Source organism: Arvicanthis niloticus, chromosome 2, assembly GCF_011762505.2.
Source record: "Arvicanthis niloticus isolate mArvNil1 chromosome 2, mArvNil1.pat.X, whole genome shotgun sequence".
Taxonomy (NCBI): Eukaryota; Metazoa; Chordata; class Mammalia; order Rodentia; family Muridae; genus Arvicanthis; species Arvicanthis niloticus.
This window is the reverse complement of record NC_047659.1, coordinates 2,130,712-2,148,757: the sequence shown is the minus strand read 5'-3', so window position 1 is coordinate 2,148,757 and position 18,046 is coordinate 2,130,712. Positions and strand designations below refer to the sequence as shown.

Sequence of the window (18,046 nt, the reverse complement as noted above, 5' to 3'; positions counted from 1 at the left end):
AAAAATTGAAGCCTCGGTCTCCTAAATCTGTGACCTTGTTTAGTAATAGACTGTATGGTGGTTTGAATAAGAATGGACACCATAGGCTCATATGCTTGAATGATTAGTCACTGGAGAGTGGCAGTATTTGAAAAGGATTAGGAGGTGTGGCTTTCTAGAAGATGGACTTTGAGGTTTCAAAAGCTCATGCTAGGCCCAGTTCTATACCTGCCTCTATGCCTACAGGTCACAATGTAGCTCTCTACCAGTGCTCCAGTGTCTGACAGCATATTGACATACTATCCACCATGATGATAATGTCCTAAACTCCTGAAACTGTAATTGAGCCCTCCATGAAATGCTTTCTTTCACAAGAGCTGCCTTGTCTATGCATAGCACTCGAATATTATCTAGGACAGACAAATTAGAGGCATAACAATGTAAGATGGGGTCTTACAAGGTTCAGATGGATCTGTGCCTTAGTTACTATTTTAGTTTTTGAAACCAAGTTCCTGACAAAAAGCAAGTTAGGAAAAGTCTTATTTTGGTTCACTATTGGGTCATCATGGTGTGGAAGATGTGATGACAGGCATGTAAAGCTGCTTGCTCATTTCTTAGCCAATTAGGAGAAGGGGTAAATGGAATTCCAGCACACAGCTAACTTTCTAGCTTTCTCCTTGTCTCCTTCTTAATTGGGTTTTTAATTAAAATATATCTATAACATTCCCTTGTCAATATTATCTAAATGGCTCATCAATATTATCTAAATGGCTATTTGTTGTCTAGGAAAAATTCGAAAATGTGTGAATTCCAATAGAACTAGTGGGAGAGAGGATCTTAAAAGAGTTGCAGGAGAGGAAGCCATAATCTGAATGTATTGTATTAAAAATCGTTTTCAATAAAAAACATAGAAAAAGAAAGAAGAATATGTCTGCATTCTACTTTCAATTTTTAATTATAAATAAAGCTAAATTCAAAACTGAAAGATGGTAGATGAATTTTCCAGACCACATGAAAAATATACTGGCTGTGGGGACCTGGTCCTGCGGATGTCCCATGGCGGTCTCCCGGCTGGTGGCAGGGCGTGAGTGGGGAGGGGGGGATTGCCTGCCCCGGCCGCTGGCGTCCACCGGCTAATCTTCTTCAGGTGTTGCCCTGCTACTCCGTGCTAAACTGGTCCAGGCTCGGGCCAGGCCGATAAGGAGCCAGTCTAGCTGACGGAAAGGCAGCCGGGCGCTCCAGGCAGGCTCCAGAGAGAGCCTGCGGTCACAAGCGGTACAGCTCTTTGTTTAGCCGGGGAATGCGGCTAGACAGCAGAAGAGCCTAGTGTTAGGCTCTGAAGTGTTACAGCTCTTAAGCCGGGGTGCCCGGCTAGGTAGGAGCCCAGCGGGCTCTAAAGGGTTGCAGCTCTCAAGCCGGGAAGTGCCGGCCAGGTAATAGAGAAGGGCTGCGGCGGCGGCGGCGGGTCAACGATGAAAGGAAGTTCATGGACGCCTGGATGGTTCTTGTGTGTGTTTTACTTGTCAATTAGGCTCAATATATACAGTTTGGGGTGGGTGAAGGTTTTAGCAACAGGTAACCTCATTGGCTTGGTCTAGGTTTTGGGGATGCCTCATATGCATGTGAGGAGAGCCTGGGGCACCATTCCTATGTGACCCGATGGTCGTAGACCTCAACCTCTCTGAGGGAGGGGCTGTGAAGCGGTAAAGGGCAGAAGCTGAGAGCACCAGGGGACCAGGAACAGAGCCAAACAGCCTACCATCCCTCAAAAGGGTCACCGGGGTTTGAAACTCGTTCAACCAGACACGTGGTTGTCTCTCAGCTCAGTGCCCTACAACTGGCAACATCTACCATCCCTCTCCCTTGCTAGTCTTGAACTGAAATACTCACCACCACACTCCTGTGTCCTCTGCTGCAGGCTCCATCCTCTGGGTTTGTATGAAGCTTACTCTAAACACTGTTTTGATGGTACTTCAACATTATTTATTTACCACCTTTAGGAGAGTTCTCAATTCTGCAGTTCATCTGATAAACCCAATCTGCATTGTCATGCAGGAAGAGACATGAGAGATCAACTCCAACCCTAACAATAAGATATCCAGAGGCATGATCAGAAAGCCACTCTAATGCCCTACATGGAGGCCTCAAAGTTTAAACACTGAGCATGCCTACCCCAGGAATGTGACCCTACAGGTCTCAAGAATCTTTTCTCTTTGGTTGGGTGTGATCCAGTGCAGATAATACACCACTCAAGGAAGGACAAAAGTCCAGGCAGTGGTTTGACAGATGGTTTATCCACTTGAGAATTTGTTTCTCAGAGGACCTAAAGAGCAATGATTAACAATCCTCTGTCACTTCAGTTCCAGGTGGAATCCACTGACCTCTTCTGGCCTGGCCTCTGGGGACTTGCAAGCATGTAGTGCAAAAACCTACAGCAGGAAAAACACCCATACATATAAAAGAAATAACTCAAAAACAGAAACAATGCCCCCAAAATTTTTTATAAAAAACAAATTTTTATAAAAGCATCAAATATATTGTCCAGACCAAGAGCAAAAAGAAAAGGAAACCATCATTATTATTAGGACAACAATAAAAAAAAAGGATAAAAAATCAATACTAAAAAAATAACCAACATCTCCAAAACGGTCTTGAAATTCATTATCTCTGTTGGGAATTCATAAGTGATGCTATATTTCAAGAAAACAAGAGGCATACAGCTCCATGTTTACTGATTTCTTTTATACTCCTTTATTGAATATTTTTATTTCTTGTGATGTATTAGAGAAATACACTTGTGTTTCTACTTTATTCAACTTAATCATCTACATAGTGGTACATTTTTAAATAGCAAAATTTATAACAACAAAGTTACAGCATGGATACATTTTTCATCATGAAGTTGGGATCCACAGATTTTGACACACTATCCATATCAAAAGCACAATTTTCTGTGTAGCTGTGACTGGCTGGGAACTAATAATGAGGCCTAAGCCACATGCTACTTGAAGAGGTCCACTCCTGCCTGATACTTGCAGTGTTAGAAGACAGAGAACCACACATGAATACAGAAGGTCTCATGAGGGAAAAATTGGTGATTACATTTTTATCCATGAAAATACATTAAATTTATTCAATACCAACTTAAAGTGGGGGAGTCAATATATATAGTATATAAAATTAGTAAAACAACAAATTAATAACATAACAAAAAATAAATAAACAGCAAAACTTCAAATGAAACAAAGAAACCATATACTCAAAGCAATCAAAATTCTAACCAAATCCAAAACATTATAATTAAACTAAGAAGCATTCTTTAGCTGCAGATTTTACAGCACAGACCTACAGCCTGTTACTGGCCTTGTAAATATTGTCCAAAGGCTGCCAACAATGGTAATAATCTCTTCAACATGTGTTCTCCTTGTGAAGAGTTGTGTCTGAGGGAAATCTTGACCTGGTCTGCCTGTTTGAGCTTCAGGAGGAGTATTTCAGACCTAGGGGAGGAAGAGACAAAGGCCTGTTGGGGACCTGCCATGTCAGCTATCCAGCAAACACCAGCTTTATTGAGCAGGACAATCCAGTATGACCTTTCAGCCTAAGATCATTCCCAGTATCCCCAAAGGAGAAGAGCCACAGAGCACCTGGGCCTGAGACTTTTTCTCAGATTTAAAAAATGGCTTGAAAGTGAACAGTGAACTACACACTGTGCTGGAGTTAAAATAAAACACCACATTTCTCCAATGTTCCATATATATTATACTGAAAAATAACTGTGTAGCAATTCTGAATCAAACACTATACAGAGGCCTTCTAGGGAACCTAGCTACCATTGAAGTGAAGGCTCTTATTATATCTGGAGTGCAGGAACCTGCCTGGTTCAGGTTCCTGAACCCCTGCATCTGTGACTCCCCAGAGAAACCATCTCACAGGAAATCCATGCTCACAGAAGAGATACTATAATCAGCAAGAGTGTGCTGCATGCAAATCTTCCCAAGGGAAAGCCTTGAACTTTAAAACAAATATTCAGGAAGGAAAAAGGATACCCCTGCTATGTTTATAGTTACTGTGGTATTATTTGTGGGGTGACTTAAGGGACAATAGGCTCAGGTCATACCAGAGAGCTCAGAAGTGAAGAAAGAGTACACAATGGACACAAACTCTGTGGATCACAAGAATGATCATGGACAGGATTTCTTTTAAACTAGATCAGAACAATATTCTGAGCTGCTCCTAGGTGACTGAGGCAGAGAATCATGTGGAAGGCCTGAGACCCAAAAATACAGTTATACAGGTATAGGAAATCTTCTTGGCTCCTGCTATCCCATCCTAGTACCTCATATCTCAGAGACAGCAAAATGATCCTACATTGTTTGAGCCCAGCAATGGACACACACACACACACACACACACACACTAACACATACATAGACACACACACAATCACACCCAAAGACAGACACACACATTCCTGAACACACAAAAGCACATGTTCATACATACAGTTTCAGGAACATTTTGGCTTTCCCTGTTCATGTTAATATAAGACATCATCCAGGACACTATAAAGCCATAAGAAATAAACACTTGAATTGACAAAATCCTGGAGAGATATCTCCACAATTAGGAGCACTGATTTGTCTTTTGGAAGTCCTCAGGTCAATTCCCCAAGACCGCAAGGTAGCCTACAAACCATCTTAGTAAAATCAGATGCCCTCTTCTGGTGTCTGATGAGAGAGACAGTGTACCCACAAACATAATCTGATTAATTAAAAAAAAAAGAAAAAAGAAAATAAAAACCTTGAATGGGACACGAACATGGTAGTCATAGCCTATAGACAGCTCAATAAAATAAATGCTTTTCCCTAATAAACAAAGGATGGAAATATGGAGTTTTGCCCTGGTATGCAAGCCTGCTTAGGAAGCTCCCAAGGCTGTGCACAGTCGGCTTGGTTCCCAGCAAAGGCACATGGAATCAGGGTAGACAAGCCAGTCCCTGCATCTTGCTCACTGTTTTCCAGGGACTCTAAAGTTAGCAGCATCTTCCAATAGGCCCTCCATTTTCCACAGCGTGTGTGGCTTTGTAACCAAAGCTATGAGCACAGACAACTAGAAAATCTCTGTAACTAGGATGCAAAGTGAGACTTTTCTTCACATAAGGAGATCCTGTCCGGGATAATTTGTGGAAAATATGTCTAACTAGTTCAAGACCAAATGGTGGTTTGTATGATCACCCTAGGCAATAGTCCATAGAAGGGCTGCACTACAGTATACTTGTTCACTCCTTGACTGAAGAACTTCTGGATAGTTTCTACTTCAGGGCAACTCTGTGAAGTACCACTACAACCATGATTTGCCCTGATTTCTCTGTGGACACCTACTTCTGGTTCTGAAGTCACTGGGTCAATGGGGACTAGAGAAACTATACAGTTTCTGAAGAGTTGGACATGGCTTCTCACAGGGCTGCCCCATTTTATATCATCAGCCATGTCTGAAGTACCTCTTTTCTTCCAGCCCTACTTGAGGATGATTTTAACTCAAACCAAATCATTTTTGAATGACAGTCTTTACAGAGTGCTACAGACGGAACACAGGGTGAGTGCTTTAGACTACCAGGAGCCTAAGGTGCTGTCTGAGGCAGCCCTGTTCTAGCACCTCACCATAGGTATGGGCCTTCTGCTTGATGCAGATGCAACACCAAGCAACTCAGTGTTTCACAGAGTTATACCCAGGACAAACTCCAAGGCCAAAGATAACTGAGTCAAGCTTAGGCAAAGTTGGGAAAAAATGGTAGGAGGTAATGAGGAAAACAAACTAGGATGCTGAGAAGATGCAATGAGCCACCTGACCTTCCAGCAGGCAGTCACTATCCACCAAGAGCAGAGAGGTGGACACAGACCCTTAAGCAGCCTTGTTGACTCTCAGGCCCATGGATTTGACACAGCAGCCTCCTACTCACCTCCATGTACTAAAGTGTTTGGTTTTCTTACAAGTGATTTCAATATGGGTAAATAGATTTCCCTCTATAACCAGTTTCAATAGTGATAAATAGATTTCCCACTACCAATGGTTGACAATCTGACTTTACACCACTATTTGTCTCCTTTTGTTCTAATGAGCTAGGTGTAGCAGCATGATGACCTGCTGCTCTGTTTCATGTTTCCCTGATGCAAAGTGAACTGACACTGACACTGTGGTGAGCCCCACACTCCCATCTTAGAACAAGAGGCTGGTGTTCAGGTCCATTAGTTTCCTTTGAATAGGACCACCTTGGGGCCACCTTTTGTCTCATGTGTGCAGCCAGCTGTTGCTGGGCACCCCTTTGTGCCTCATATCCTGCTGTGGTTACAAGAGTTATATGTCTGCTTTTTGGTTGTTCCTCACATGGGTGGGCCTCCAAACCCCAGGCTAGGAAATTGTAATGAATGAAGGAAGGACTGGGAAGGGGAAACTGAAGTCATATGTTAAGATTTCAGAAGGGTGGGCTGGGCTAAATGTGAAATTATTGACTTTTAAGTGTTGGCAACATGGGTTCTGTTTGTTTGATAAAAGGTTGAATAACTCAACTGTGGGTTATGTGGAGCCTAGGTGTCTTGGGTAAGACCCATTCTGGCAAACAAACACCCTCCTCCTTTCCCTGCTGATTTCAACTGAATGACAAGAAAGCTCATAAGAAGGCACAGTTGGCAAAGTTGTGTATCTGACACGTGGAGCAGACAGCATTAGCTTCTTCTAAGTTAAGAAATTGTTTTCTTACAACAGCAACAAGAAAAATAAAAACAATGAAACATGTAAACATGTTCTTCCTCTCTGTGAGTTATGAAACCTTGTAGCAGTTACTTGAGACAAAGCAATTCGAGGAGCTCTGCCTGGGAGGTGACAGAAGATTCAAAGATGCTGGTCAGACAGCTTAACCAAAACAGAAAGACTAAGCAAAACCACATGTAATTAACTGGCCTCTCAACACACACATCTATATACATATTGTCACAGACATGCATATGACTCCCCCCTTTCCACACACACATTTCAGAAATCATAAATGAGCGGGAAACAGTAAGGAGACCAAAATGCAGGAGGAACCACTGAATGTAGACTGTGAATATCTGATGTTTCATGTGAGACCCAGGACTCTGTAATCCATCCCGTGTGGACTAAAAAAAATTAGTAACTTCTGCAGACTAGGTTGAGATAGTTTGAGAAATCTTTTTCTTGAAGCCTCACATCTCTCACCCCAACCCTCAGCCTGAGAGAAGTCTTTCAAACATCCCTGTTCATCCAGTCAGCTCGTGAATACAAGCTACAGGAAAGAACTCTAGCAACAATGACAGAAACCAGGACTGATGGATGAGCTATCTGTCAGGCTCTGTCAGTATGAACCAAGGTCTAGGCTCAGTTAGGAGACATGTTGCAATGCAGGGTTGAGGAAGAGAAAAGACACAAGACCTCTCCCCCCACCTTTTTTTCTTAAATAATTTTTGTTAGAAAATTTATTACATTTCATACGTTATCCCCTTTCTTCATCTTCACCAGCCAGAAACCCCCTATCCCATCCCCCTCCTCCTCTTTCAATGAGGATGTACCACCACTGACCCCCCCATACACCTACATGCCCTTGAATTCTCCCACACTGGGGCATCTAGCCTTCATGGGACCAAGCACCTCCTCTCCCACCTATGTCTGAAAAGGCCACGCTCCCCTACATATGCAGCTGGAGCCATGGGTCCAAAGCAAACTAGCTACAGGCCCTGACTTCATCACTCAATGTTCTGTGCTACTGCAAAGGAGGCAGCCACATAGAACCCCTCTAGTACAATGGCATGTAGGTGTGTAATGTGTGTTCACCCCATCTATCTTAATGAAATTCAGCTTGTAGTTGATCAGGAGGGTGTGCTTGCCAATCATCCAGTTTTTGAGACAGCCTAACTCCACAGGAAGTCTTGTAAATGATCACAGAACAACTGGATAAGAATTAGGAGAGTGCCTGGACAAGGTGGAGGATGGTTATCTGGGCTTGACATTGTTTATGGTTAGACATGAGGACAACCTGCTCCTAAGCATCCTCCATGCATCTTACCTGTTGGATATGCTTGGAAAATTTGTCATAGATCTTCATGCTGGCCTCCACACATAGCCTCCTTGTTTCCTTAAAACACACGTCCAGTGTAATCTGCTCCTTAAGCAGCTGCCTGTTTTCATTCCAGAGCATTTTTACTTCATTCTTCATATGAAGAGATTCTGTCAGGAGGTGACAGTTCCTGATGCTGAACCACAAAGAAGAAATGGTGATTATTCCCAGGCACCATCCATCTTCCTCCCACTTCTCCAAGTACCATTCCTTCTCATCATGGGCCCTGATCCCCAGACAGCAACAGACTACAGACCAGAGTAGCCATGGGACCTCACATATAGGAAAGTCAAATCCAGAAGAAAGCAACATTCCAGAAGACTCAAGGTACTTCTGAAAACCATGACACCAACAGGGACTCATGTATCTCCCAGAAGAGGACATGGGACCCATGATTGCATATATGTCTTTGGAATTAGAGAACCACCTCTAGGTAGAGACAGGTCAAAGCTTCTCTAGGAGAAGAGAGGAGACCCAACAGGTACACATCATTCTATGTGTCTCATGCAAACCAGATCTGTAAATGTGTTTTCAGTGCCCCAGAGACTCAAGGTTGATTGATGTCTCCATCAAGGTGCACACCTTTTCTATTTAGAGGATACTGACTTGGGAAGGACAATGATTGGAGGGGCTCACAGACTCATCACACTTGATCAAAATGATTTCAAGAGATCACAATCCTAGAGCCTTTCTTTGAGGGAGGAAGCTTCCTGTTGAGAGGCAAAAGTATAGAACCAGAGTCCTCACTTTGTTTTAAAGACAATGATGGGCAGACACATTCTGTGCCTAGTGCTGGGGAAACAACAGTGTGAGTCACTCACCTGTAAAGTTGATTATTTTTAGTCAACTCCTGGCACATATACAAGGCCTCACTGATCTGCTGCGGAATGTTTTTGAGCTCGCTCATCACCTGGTCGTGTTGCATCTCCAGCATCATGGTCTCAAAGTTGAACCTGTGGAAGGAGCAAATAATCCCTGAACTAAGGACTCAAGGATTACATTAATTCAAGTTGAATCGTGAACTACCCCAGCCCATATATGCCACAACCTAATGCCTTGTATTGGGTCCTCTTGGTGCTTATTAAACTTGTTACAATTGATCTGGGCACAGTAGAGCTAGGGAACTAAAAAATGGGAGCTGACCTGCTTTGGCTTCATGAGGGGTCTTGAAGGAATAGATTAGGTCTTCAAGAACTTTCCAGGAGCCTGTGCCACAGTCCTGGGTCCAACTTAAACCTGTGATGACACTTTTTCACCTTGTAGACAAGGTTTTCTCAATCCTTGGTTCTGTCACTACATAAATTCCCAAACTTCAGTATTTACAAGGAAAAGGGCTTACTGCCTATATCAGGATTTTCTAATGCCCATCAGTGGTGCGCACAGAGATCATGTGCTGTGATGCTACAAGTGACCCTCCATGGCCTCATCACTCTCATTACCAAAAAAGTCAGTCAGGTAAATTCTCTAGCCCCATCACACTACACAGACTCCCTGGATCTTAAGTGGAATACACACACAGAGACAAACATACACACACATACACACACATACACACACACACACACACACACACACACAAACACACACACATACACCATCACAATGCCAAATGCATACAGTGATGTGACATTATCTCAGTGTAAACTGAACAGAATTTGAAAAAAGCAGTGATGACTTACCAGAAATCCACTCACATTGAGGGGCAGCAAATAGAATCAGGTCCTCCCAGTTGTTGACAGGACTAAATGGACCCAAAGCAGCTCCAGAAAATTACAAAAATGATTCACTGTAAACTCACAGCAGCTAGCATCTCCCACAAAGCAATACCAGTCCAGGCATCTTAAAAATGCATGATAAGAGCTCACACACTAATACTGCTATTTCCTGAATGATTCATGCCACAGGCTATAGTTTTCTTTTAGAAGAATCAAAAGAGCTTGTGACCCCATCTCACTCCTATCTGAACTTCAAGTTCTGTGTTGAATATCCAATCAGCAAAATGCATTTGGACATGAGGACAGCCTGGAGTTGTAGCCTCCTGTGATATGTGGAAATCTAGGGTCAACAGAGAGGGCCCAAGATAGTCAGCTGAGAACTGGGCATAATGATTACCTCTTGTTCAAATCCTTGTTAATATAATGTGCCAGGATTCCCCGGAGTTCGTCTCTCTCATTACTCATTCTTTCAAGGTCCCTTTTGAGCTTCTCCAACCTCTTCACTCTCTGCTCCTCCTCACTGATGGTGTAGGCTTGGGAGGACTCTTTCCCAACAGACCCTTCAGGTAGAGAAACACAAGGAAACTTGTAGGGAAAATACGACAGGAAAAGGAGAAACCATACTTACTCCCACAGAGAAGCCTGAGGAAGAGGGAATTCTAGAGACACAGTGAATTCCTGAAAGAGCAGGAAAGCTATCTTCAAGCTGGACTCCTCACCTATGTCCCTGCTCCCAACCAACATCACTAAACATATGGCTCAGTCCCTACTGCAGTCCCACTAACCCTGAAGTGCTTAAGCTTTCCCAGTCAAGAAGAAATTGAGGGCATTGTCAGTTTATATCTGAAGATGTAGTCTGTACTGCTTAGCACAAAAAACATTGACCATAAACACCAGCACGAAACATCTCCCACAAGCCAACACCTATCCTTGCTTCTTAAATGCATGATGAGATACCACACACTACTACACTTATCCCAGACTGTAATTCAGCCCACATCATGTGTGTTCCAGACCAAAGTCTCTGAGATCTTGATACTTGACAAGGGGATTATCCCTCTCTGTTCTTGGCATCACATATTCATGTAACCTACAGGAATCTATTGAGGATGAAATGCTTCAGCACTCTATCCTGAGAGCAAGGCTTTGTTATTCTCACAGAACTTTCTCCTGGCATCCTTTGCCACTCAGCAGGAAATTCAGATCTCTCAGCAAAGCAACTGAAGGCTTGTCAATTCCTGGATCTCTGCGAAAGTAATCATCAGAAATTCTGAACTCTGGGTCTGCCATTAAGAAATTTTGAGGCTCCAGATGCTAAGCCCTTCTCCTGTAAGGACCTGCTCAAGAGCCCTTCCTCCAGGAAGCTTCCCCATGCACTGCCCAGGACTCACTGTGTCTTCCCCAGGGCCATCTCCTTCTTCCTGCTTTACAGAATGCCTTCTGCCTAGGTCTGGTCTCTGGTTGTATTGTATTGTCCCTACAAAACAGCCTGAGCAGCATGGACAACATGACTGCTTGTGAACCCAGAGGCTCTGACAGAATACCCCACAGGCAGTTGGTGTCACCACAACACTGGTGACATCACAGAAGATTCTACGGTTCTCCTGGATACAAGAGATTGTCCAGGGAAGTGACGACTGATGATGTCTCTGGAAACTGCCATGGCCTACCTGCTGACCAGCTTGCCCCACATTGACCAGTTTCTGAGGTGCCCTTTCCTGGAGTCTCTCTTTGGACTCAGGGGATACCCCTTGGAAACTTTTCCTTTTAAAGCTAGAGATTTCTCTCTGCTTCATTACAAGTCAAGCACTTTGGATGGGAGAGTTGGTTCCGGCCTTGGCATGGGCAGCTCATCTTTGTTAGTACCTTAAGGTCTAGGGTTCTTGCTTGAGGGAGATTCTTCTCCATGATAAATCTACCCTTAGGTTCCATTCATGTCCACTTCCCCAGGGTGTCCTGTTTCCCAGAGGCAACAATGGTTCTCCTGCACCTTTAATCTTATGCAAGTTGGATTATATCTTCTTATTGTGCACATGCCTTGAGGGGAGACATTGCTTTAATATATTCAGACATGTGTTTCCACAATCCCATTTTTGCAATGTAAACTCCCTTGTTCATGGCAATATAGGAAGGAGTTCAGGTCCAAGGGAATATCCAATTGTAAAGTTTATGTCTCTTCTTCAAAAGAGAAAACCCCACTTTCTCCCTTTCTCCATTACAACCAGACATAGTAGGCATCTTGAGCAAAGGTCAACAGGGACATTGGATTGCTGCTCTGTAGTTCCATTAGCCATCACTTCTCCAATATCTACCTTTCTGAGTTCCAGTGAGAACTCAAGAGTTCACTGAGATCCAGTGAAACCTCCATTTAAATGTGTCCAGTAGTTCAGGAAGGACTGTGTTTGGCACTGTCATCTGTGGCTTCTGCCTTCTGAATCTATGGTACAATGTGACCTAACCTCTCAGGTGTAAGAGTGAAAAAATCATGTAAGTCCTTTCCAAATTGTTTGTGTTGTCCTGGGCTACTTCCTTCAGCCAGGTAGTATCACTATGACAATGATCAAAGGTGGCAATTCTGCAGAGAAACAGCAGGGGATTTATTAGGTAAAATGAAAAGGATTTGGAATAATAGTCAATCCTAGTATAGAAATGAATTTCATTATGTGCTTGTGGTTTTATGAGAACAGCAGGAATAGCAGGGTGATTTCGATCAATGAAAGTATGAATTTCATTGTATAGTCTTACTCTTTGCATATATATATATATACATATATATATATATATTTAAATTAATTTTGCAAAAATAGGTTTATTATGACCAAAAATAAAACAATGAAACAGGGAAAAACATCCAGGACAGAAATATACATGAATTCTCCTGCTGGGTGTGGCTGCTCCTCTCTAACCTCAGCCTTGGCTCCATACTGAATCCAGACCAGGACTTGCTAAACTCAAGCCAATTAAACAAAAGCCATCAGTTACAAATCAAATGACAACCATTTTCTGGAGTTAATTACCATTACAAGGTTAATTACCATTACTTAGTGTGATTCCAATATATCACTTAAAGCAATTCACTGGCCAAATGCACAACCTGAACCAACATAAAAAAGCACTATAATTTTAATATTAATAGTTAGTGGCAAAGTTTCCCTAATACAAGGGGTCTTTTTATTATTTATTTATTTATTTATTTTTATTTATTTATTTATTTATTTATTTATTTATTTGGTTTTTTTCTGAGAAAGGGTTTCTCTGTGTAGCCCGGGCTGTCCTGGAATTCACTCTGTAGACCAGGCTGGCCTCGAACTCAGAAATCAGCCTGCCTCTGCCTCCCAGTGCTGGGATTAAAGGCATGGGCTACCACCGCCCAGGGAGGGGTCTTTTTATAACCATTGTAACTACTTTGTTTTTCTCAAGCACACTCCGTACTGGTACCCAGGTTACTGACTTCACATACAACCCCTACCAAGAGTAAAAGTTAAAAGCAACATCAGGTTAAAGCATACCTTTACAATACTTGTAAATCACAGGTGGACGTAATTTTCCCCCATCCTCCTTTGCTTTGATAAATATATAAGGTTTGTTACAAAAATAATGCAAAAATGTTGAAACCAATCTACTATAGCTAAGAAATCTGATCAACTCTTACCCAGTATCCAAAGTCAAGATAAAAAAGGCAGACCTTAACTTACTCCTGGTTCTGACCATATCATTTCTATAATTCTCATGTTCCAAAATACACTAACTTCCAGTCAGCGTCTCCATTAGTTCATAGTCCAGCACTGACTCTCTTGGAGAGGCAAACCTGTCACTTCAATGTCAATCTCACTGAGGACAGCAGCCACCTCCTGAGCCAGCCTGCAGCATGCACAACTTAACCTTTAGTACAGTCCTAGCTTTTCAGAACAGGTCCAGATGGGAGATACTTCCTCCTCTTCCCACCTTGGCGCGGCACTCCTGTCTTCTTGCACCCTGACTCAGGTGGCCTGGAATGCTTCTTGCCTCCCAGGCCTCCTTTCCTTTTCTCTCCCTGATCCAGCAGGCAGGCTGCCCTTTCTCTTGCAGGAAGGTCCTGGCCGGCCCCCTTTTCTCTTGCCTTTCTGGCTCATCTTCCTCCTCTTGGCAGGCTCCTCTTGGACCTCTTCCCTCATCTGCTTGTTGGTGGCCCTTGTCACGTCCAGCTGAGGTTTATTACTGTTCATGATTTGAAGTAGCTCCCACTGGTTCTTTTTCTTGGCTGGGAAGTCCCCAAAGGGGGGCTGAAACTTCCTCTTCTTGCCAGAACTTTGGGGCGCGTTCTCCTTGGGGACGCGCTCCTGGAAGCTTCCCACCGAAGCTCCTCCTTACTCTGGTGTTCCTTAGGGTGCAGCCCAGCTGAGCTGGGCATCTGCATCTTGTGCTCGCAGGCCAGGTTCTACAGAAGGTTCATCTCTTTCTTGGCCACGCGTTCTTTGTTGGCCTGAATCCTCTTGGTGAACTGGTCTTCCATGGGGTTGGCACTCCTGGGCACCTTGATGAGCCATTCCTTAGTGTCATCCTGTGCGCGCTTGTAGCCCCAAGACACCCCCACTGCCCACTCACCTCATCCCACATGAGGTTGGTCTTCTTTTGGGGACTGATGGGATGCCCTTAAGGCCAGTGGGTGAGGGGCAGTGGCCAGGGCAGCAACTTCTCGCAGGGCAGGCATGTGGCAGGCTCCAGCAAGCGCAGTACCACCGCCTCCTCCATGTGCTCCATGGTCTGCAGCTGCCAGTAGCTGGTTGATGAAAAGCTGCATGTTGTCACGCGCCAGGGCCCGCAGCTCAGCCTCCAGCGAGGGCCTGGCCTGGCGCAGCACTGTCGGGGGATTGTGGTCCTAAGCCAACAAGTTGCCCAGGTCGAATTCCAGCTCTAGCTCCTTGTGCACCTTGATGAGCTGCAGCTTCTCTGCCTCCTCTTGCTCTGCCTTGGCCAGCAGCTCCTCCACTCTCTTGCCATCCATGGCTCTTGATGCACACCTCTGTTCCCTCACTTTGGGGCAACAGCAGAATATGTCCCTACTACAGCAATACTCTGTTTTATATTTCTAAAAGAGATGAATTAATGATCAGAAAGTTTAGAAAAAGCTATTTAACTATCTAGTGAACTCCTGCAGACACGATCTGCTTTCCAACAAATTATACTTCTCTGTCCACCGTGTTTTGTGCCAATGAGCAATTCAAAAAAAATTTGTGTTGAACAATTTGTTGTTTCCACAGGGAATAACAAGAAATAAAAAATTTAAAGACTCAAATGAAGACCACAGAGTGTTTCCTATCATGTTCTTTTTGAACTGCTTGCTTATTTAAGTCTTTTTTTTTCATAGCTCCAAGTGTGCTGGAGGAGAAGCTTCCACTGCTGTCAGATGTTCGGGTTCTCCTTCTCATTGCACACAGAATCATCCCCACAGTACCCACAGTTGCCAGTGTCTAAGGATGAGTTCTCTTGTCACCTGACATAAATCATTCTTCTATCCAATATCTTTCTAAGCACTCCACCCAGAAAGGAAATGGCTCTGTAATTTCTGCATTTTAAAACAGCCTGAGTGAACCAGCAAGAACAGTTTTCTGGCTAAACATTACGTTACAGCAAGTAAGAGAGCTAAATGGAAAAATGAAAATAATTTTGTTTTATGGTATATATGCTTGTGACTTTTAGAATTGCACATTGAATATTTTCAAACGGTAACTGTTTGGCACCAAAAATTCCTGCCACCTTTTAAAGGATGTAGCAAGAAACATTGCTATTGATCTAAAGTGAGACAACTGATTCTTTACACAAAACAGTTTATTTGGTTTAAACAGTCAGTCACTGATTACATGGTGAACTCTCTAGTAATCTACCTATAAAAATGCTTACAAAACTACTATTATACAGGCTATCATGACTTTTGGTTTGAAAGTCAGAAGCACAGGTGTTAGAAAGGACCCAAAGGCTCTGGGGATGATCTGGTCCAGTTGATTCATAGAAATGCAAGACCCAGGGTTTTCAGGGAACAATGGAGGTTATACAGCTAAGCACTGATAATTGGTCAAGTCACATCAATTGTACTATACAGCTTCAGCTACAGGCACCTGATCACAGAGATCAGCAGATTAGAAAGGAGTGCCCTTCCCAACACTAGGAGATTCAGAATACACTTGAAGTATATAGATTTCATTTATTACTTTTATAGGCATTATTTTACCAAGTAACTGTCATCTTCCAGGTTCTCCTGAGGCTTCATTTTCCACAGTTGTTCTGGCTTTGTAATATTTTTACTGATCACCTTGAATGCTGTAAAATAGTGTGGCCTTAGCCACCTAAAGAAAGAAAATGGAAGTCTGTTCCCATTATGATACTATTGTTTTGTTGTTGGTTTGTATTTGAGACAGGGCTTCCCTTCTCTGTGTATCCCTGGCTGTCCTGGACCTTGCTCTGTAGACCAGGCTGGCTTCAGTTTCAGAGATATGTCTGTGTCTCTCTCTCAAGTGCTGGGACTAAAGGCATACACCACCATTGTCCAAAAACAATACTTTTTTTGATGGAACAATGTAAAGTACTTATTCAGTTGAGAACTAGAATAGAAAAACATAATTAAAATTCGAATAGTGAATAAGCTACACATTTAACTAGCCTTCAACCAGTTCACTAATGTCAATTATTCATTCAATGAGTGACCTGTTACTTATAGGAAACATATAGGATTGCCTGTTTCTCTTTTCTACAGGAAGATTTTACTCCAAGTTCTCAATTAGACAAAAACCTGTTCCCCTTAAAGATAAATGGAATTAGGAATGCATTTTTGAGTTTTGGCATTGATTCTATCATCAAGGCTTGAAGAAGTTGATAGAGAACTTCAGGAAGATAATGTTTCCTAGGCTTCCACGTTAATGATGGAATCTGTAACAAAAATGATCTGCTTTGTATGCTGAAACATTCCTGAAGGTAGGAAGGAGAAAAGATACAGTCAAGAAGCTGAATCCCAATAGTTACTTCAAGCACAAAAGGCTGCACTGCCAGAGTGTCCTTTGGACAAGCCCTGTTGGTAAAAGTGGCTACTCACCTATTTCTGATGGGTATTAAGTTGTGTTCAGTCACTGACAAGTCCACTTTCTCAGCCAACCCTGTGGAGAGGAACTTGTTAAAAAATTTTCCTAAACCAAGAAAATTGTTCCTTAAGAACTTCATGGAGCCTGATCCAGTCTTGGCTTTGCACATCTTATGCATGACAAACAGGACATAATAGTCTCCATCATTTTTAATGAGTTTTAATTCACTTCTAGAAGGTTATACCTCCAATCTGTACCTTGTCCAATGAAAGAAAAACAAGTTAGGCACAAAACAGGTAGGTTGTTGGAAAATATTCCAAATACTTTGGGATTTTGGACCACCTGTGAGGCCTTATTGAGTGGAAAGTTATTTTCAGGAGTAGATTATAATACTTAGAATGTATCCAAGTTCTAAAGGTCAGCTTTTTCCCTGACAGCAGTATTGTGTATTTTCTTACTAAGGTGCTCTGGTAATTCCAGAGTTCCCTATCTTGGAACATTCTGGAGGAGACTATAGGTTGAGCATCCATCATATGAAAACTCACAGTGTTGAAATGCTCCAAAGTGCAAAACGGGAGTCTCTTCATGGAAACACAAGTGGACCTCACATGAGGGTTTGCACAGAAATGTCAGGCATAGTAAATATATTCTAATTGTACATTTCTATAGTAGCTTCTCAGTATATAGTCCTTGCTGACTTGGAACTTTCTAGGGATAGCAGACCTCCAACTCACAGATCCACTTGTCTCTGCCTCGCAAGTGCTGGAATTAAAAGCGTGTACCACCATATCTGACAGTAAGTCATAATATGTATATTAAATTATCTTCAGGCTAAGCATATTTATATAAAGTGTAAGCAAAGCCTGTATGAGCTTCCTGTTTAAACTTTTATCTTATCTGCAAGGTCTCTTATTTTGATTATATAAATTATTACATTTGTATGTTACATATTAAAATCCACAGATTTTAAAAAGCCCTACCACACAAAATATTTGTGGTTCTAAGTGCTGATTTGGAATGTTAGATACACAAATCTGTTTTGATTGTCCCATGTAACAGCCATCCTCTGGTTATAGAAACAAGCAACTGACACAGGCCTGGCCATCAAGAGTTAACTCCTGTGATCACACTGAGTTGCTTAGGGATGGCAGCCAAATCTAGTTGATAAGTTA

At 42.6% G+C, this 18,046-nt stretch overlaps 1 protein-coding gene across 1 annotated transcript in view; it reads right to left on the bottom strand.

Annotated features, from left to right (window-relative positions):
• The window catches only part of LOC117702778 (uncharacterized), a 36,743-nt gene extending 22,525 nt beyond the window's left edge, over positions 1-14,218 (bottom strand). Inside the window, exons 1-5 of the mRNA XM_076928203.1 lie at positions 14,173-14,218; positions 11,214-11,354; positions 10,220-10,382; positions 8,929-9,060; positions 8,057-8,243 (exon numbers count right to left, since the gene is read on the bottom strand). Of these exons, the coding sequence (XP_076784318.1) occupies positions 8,057-8,243; positions 8,929-9,060; positions 10,220-10,382; positions 11,214-11,354; positions 14,173-14,218 (669 nt within the window). The remainder of the gene's footprint in view (positions 1-8,056; positions 8,244-8,928; positions 9,061-10,219; positions 10,383-11,213; positions 11,355-14,172) is intronic.
• Positions 14,219-18,046: the final 3,828 nt, after the last annotated feature.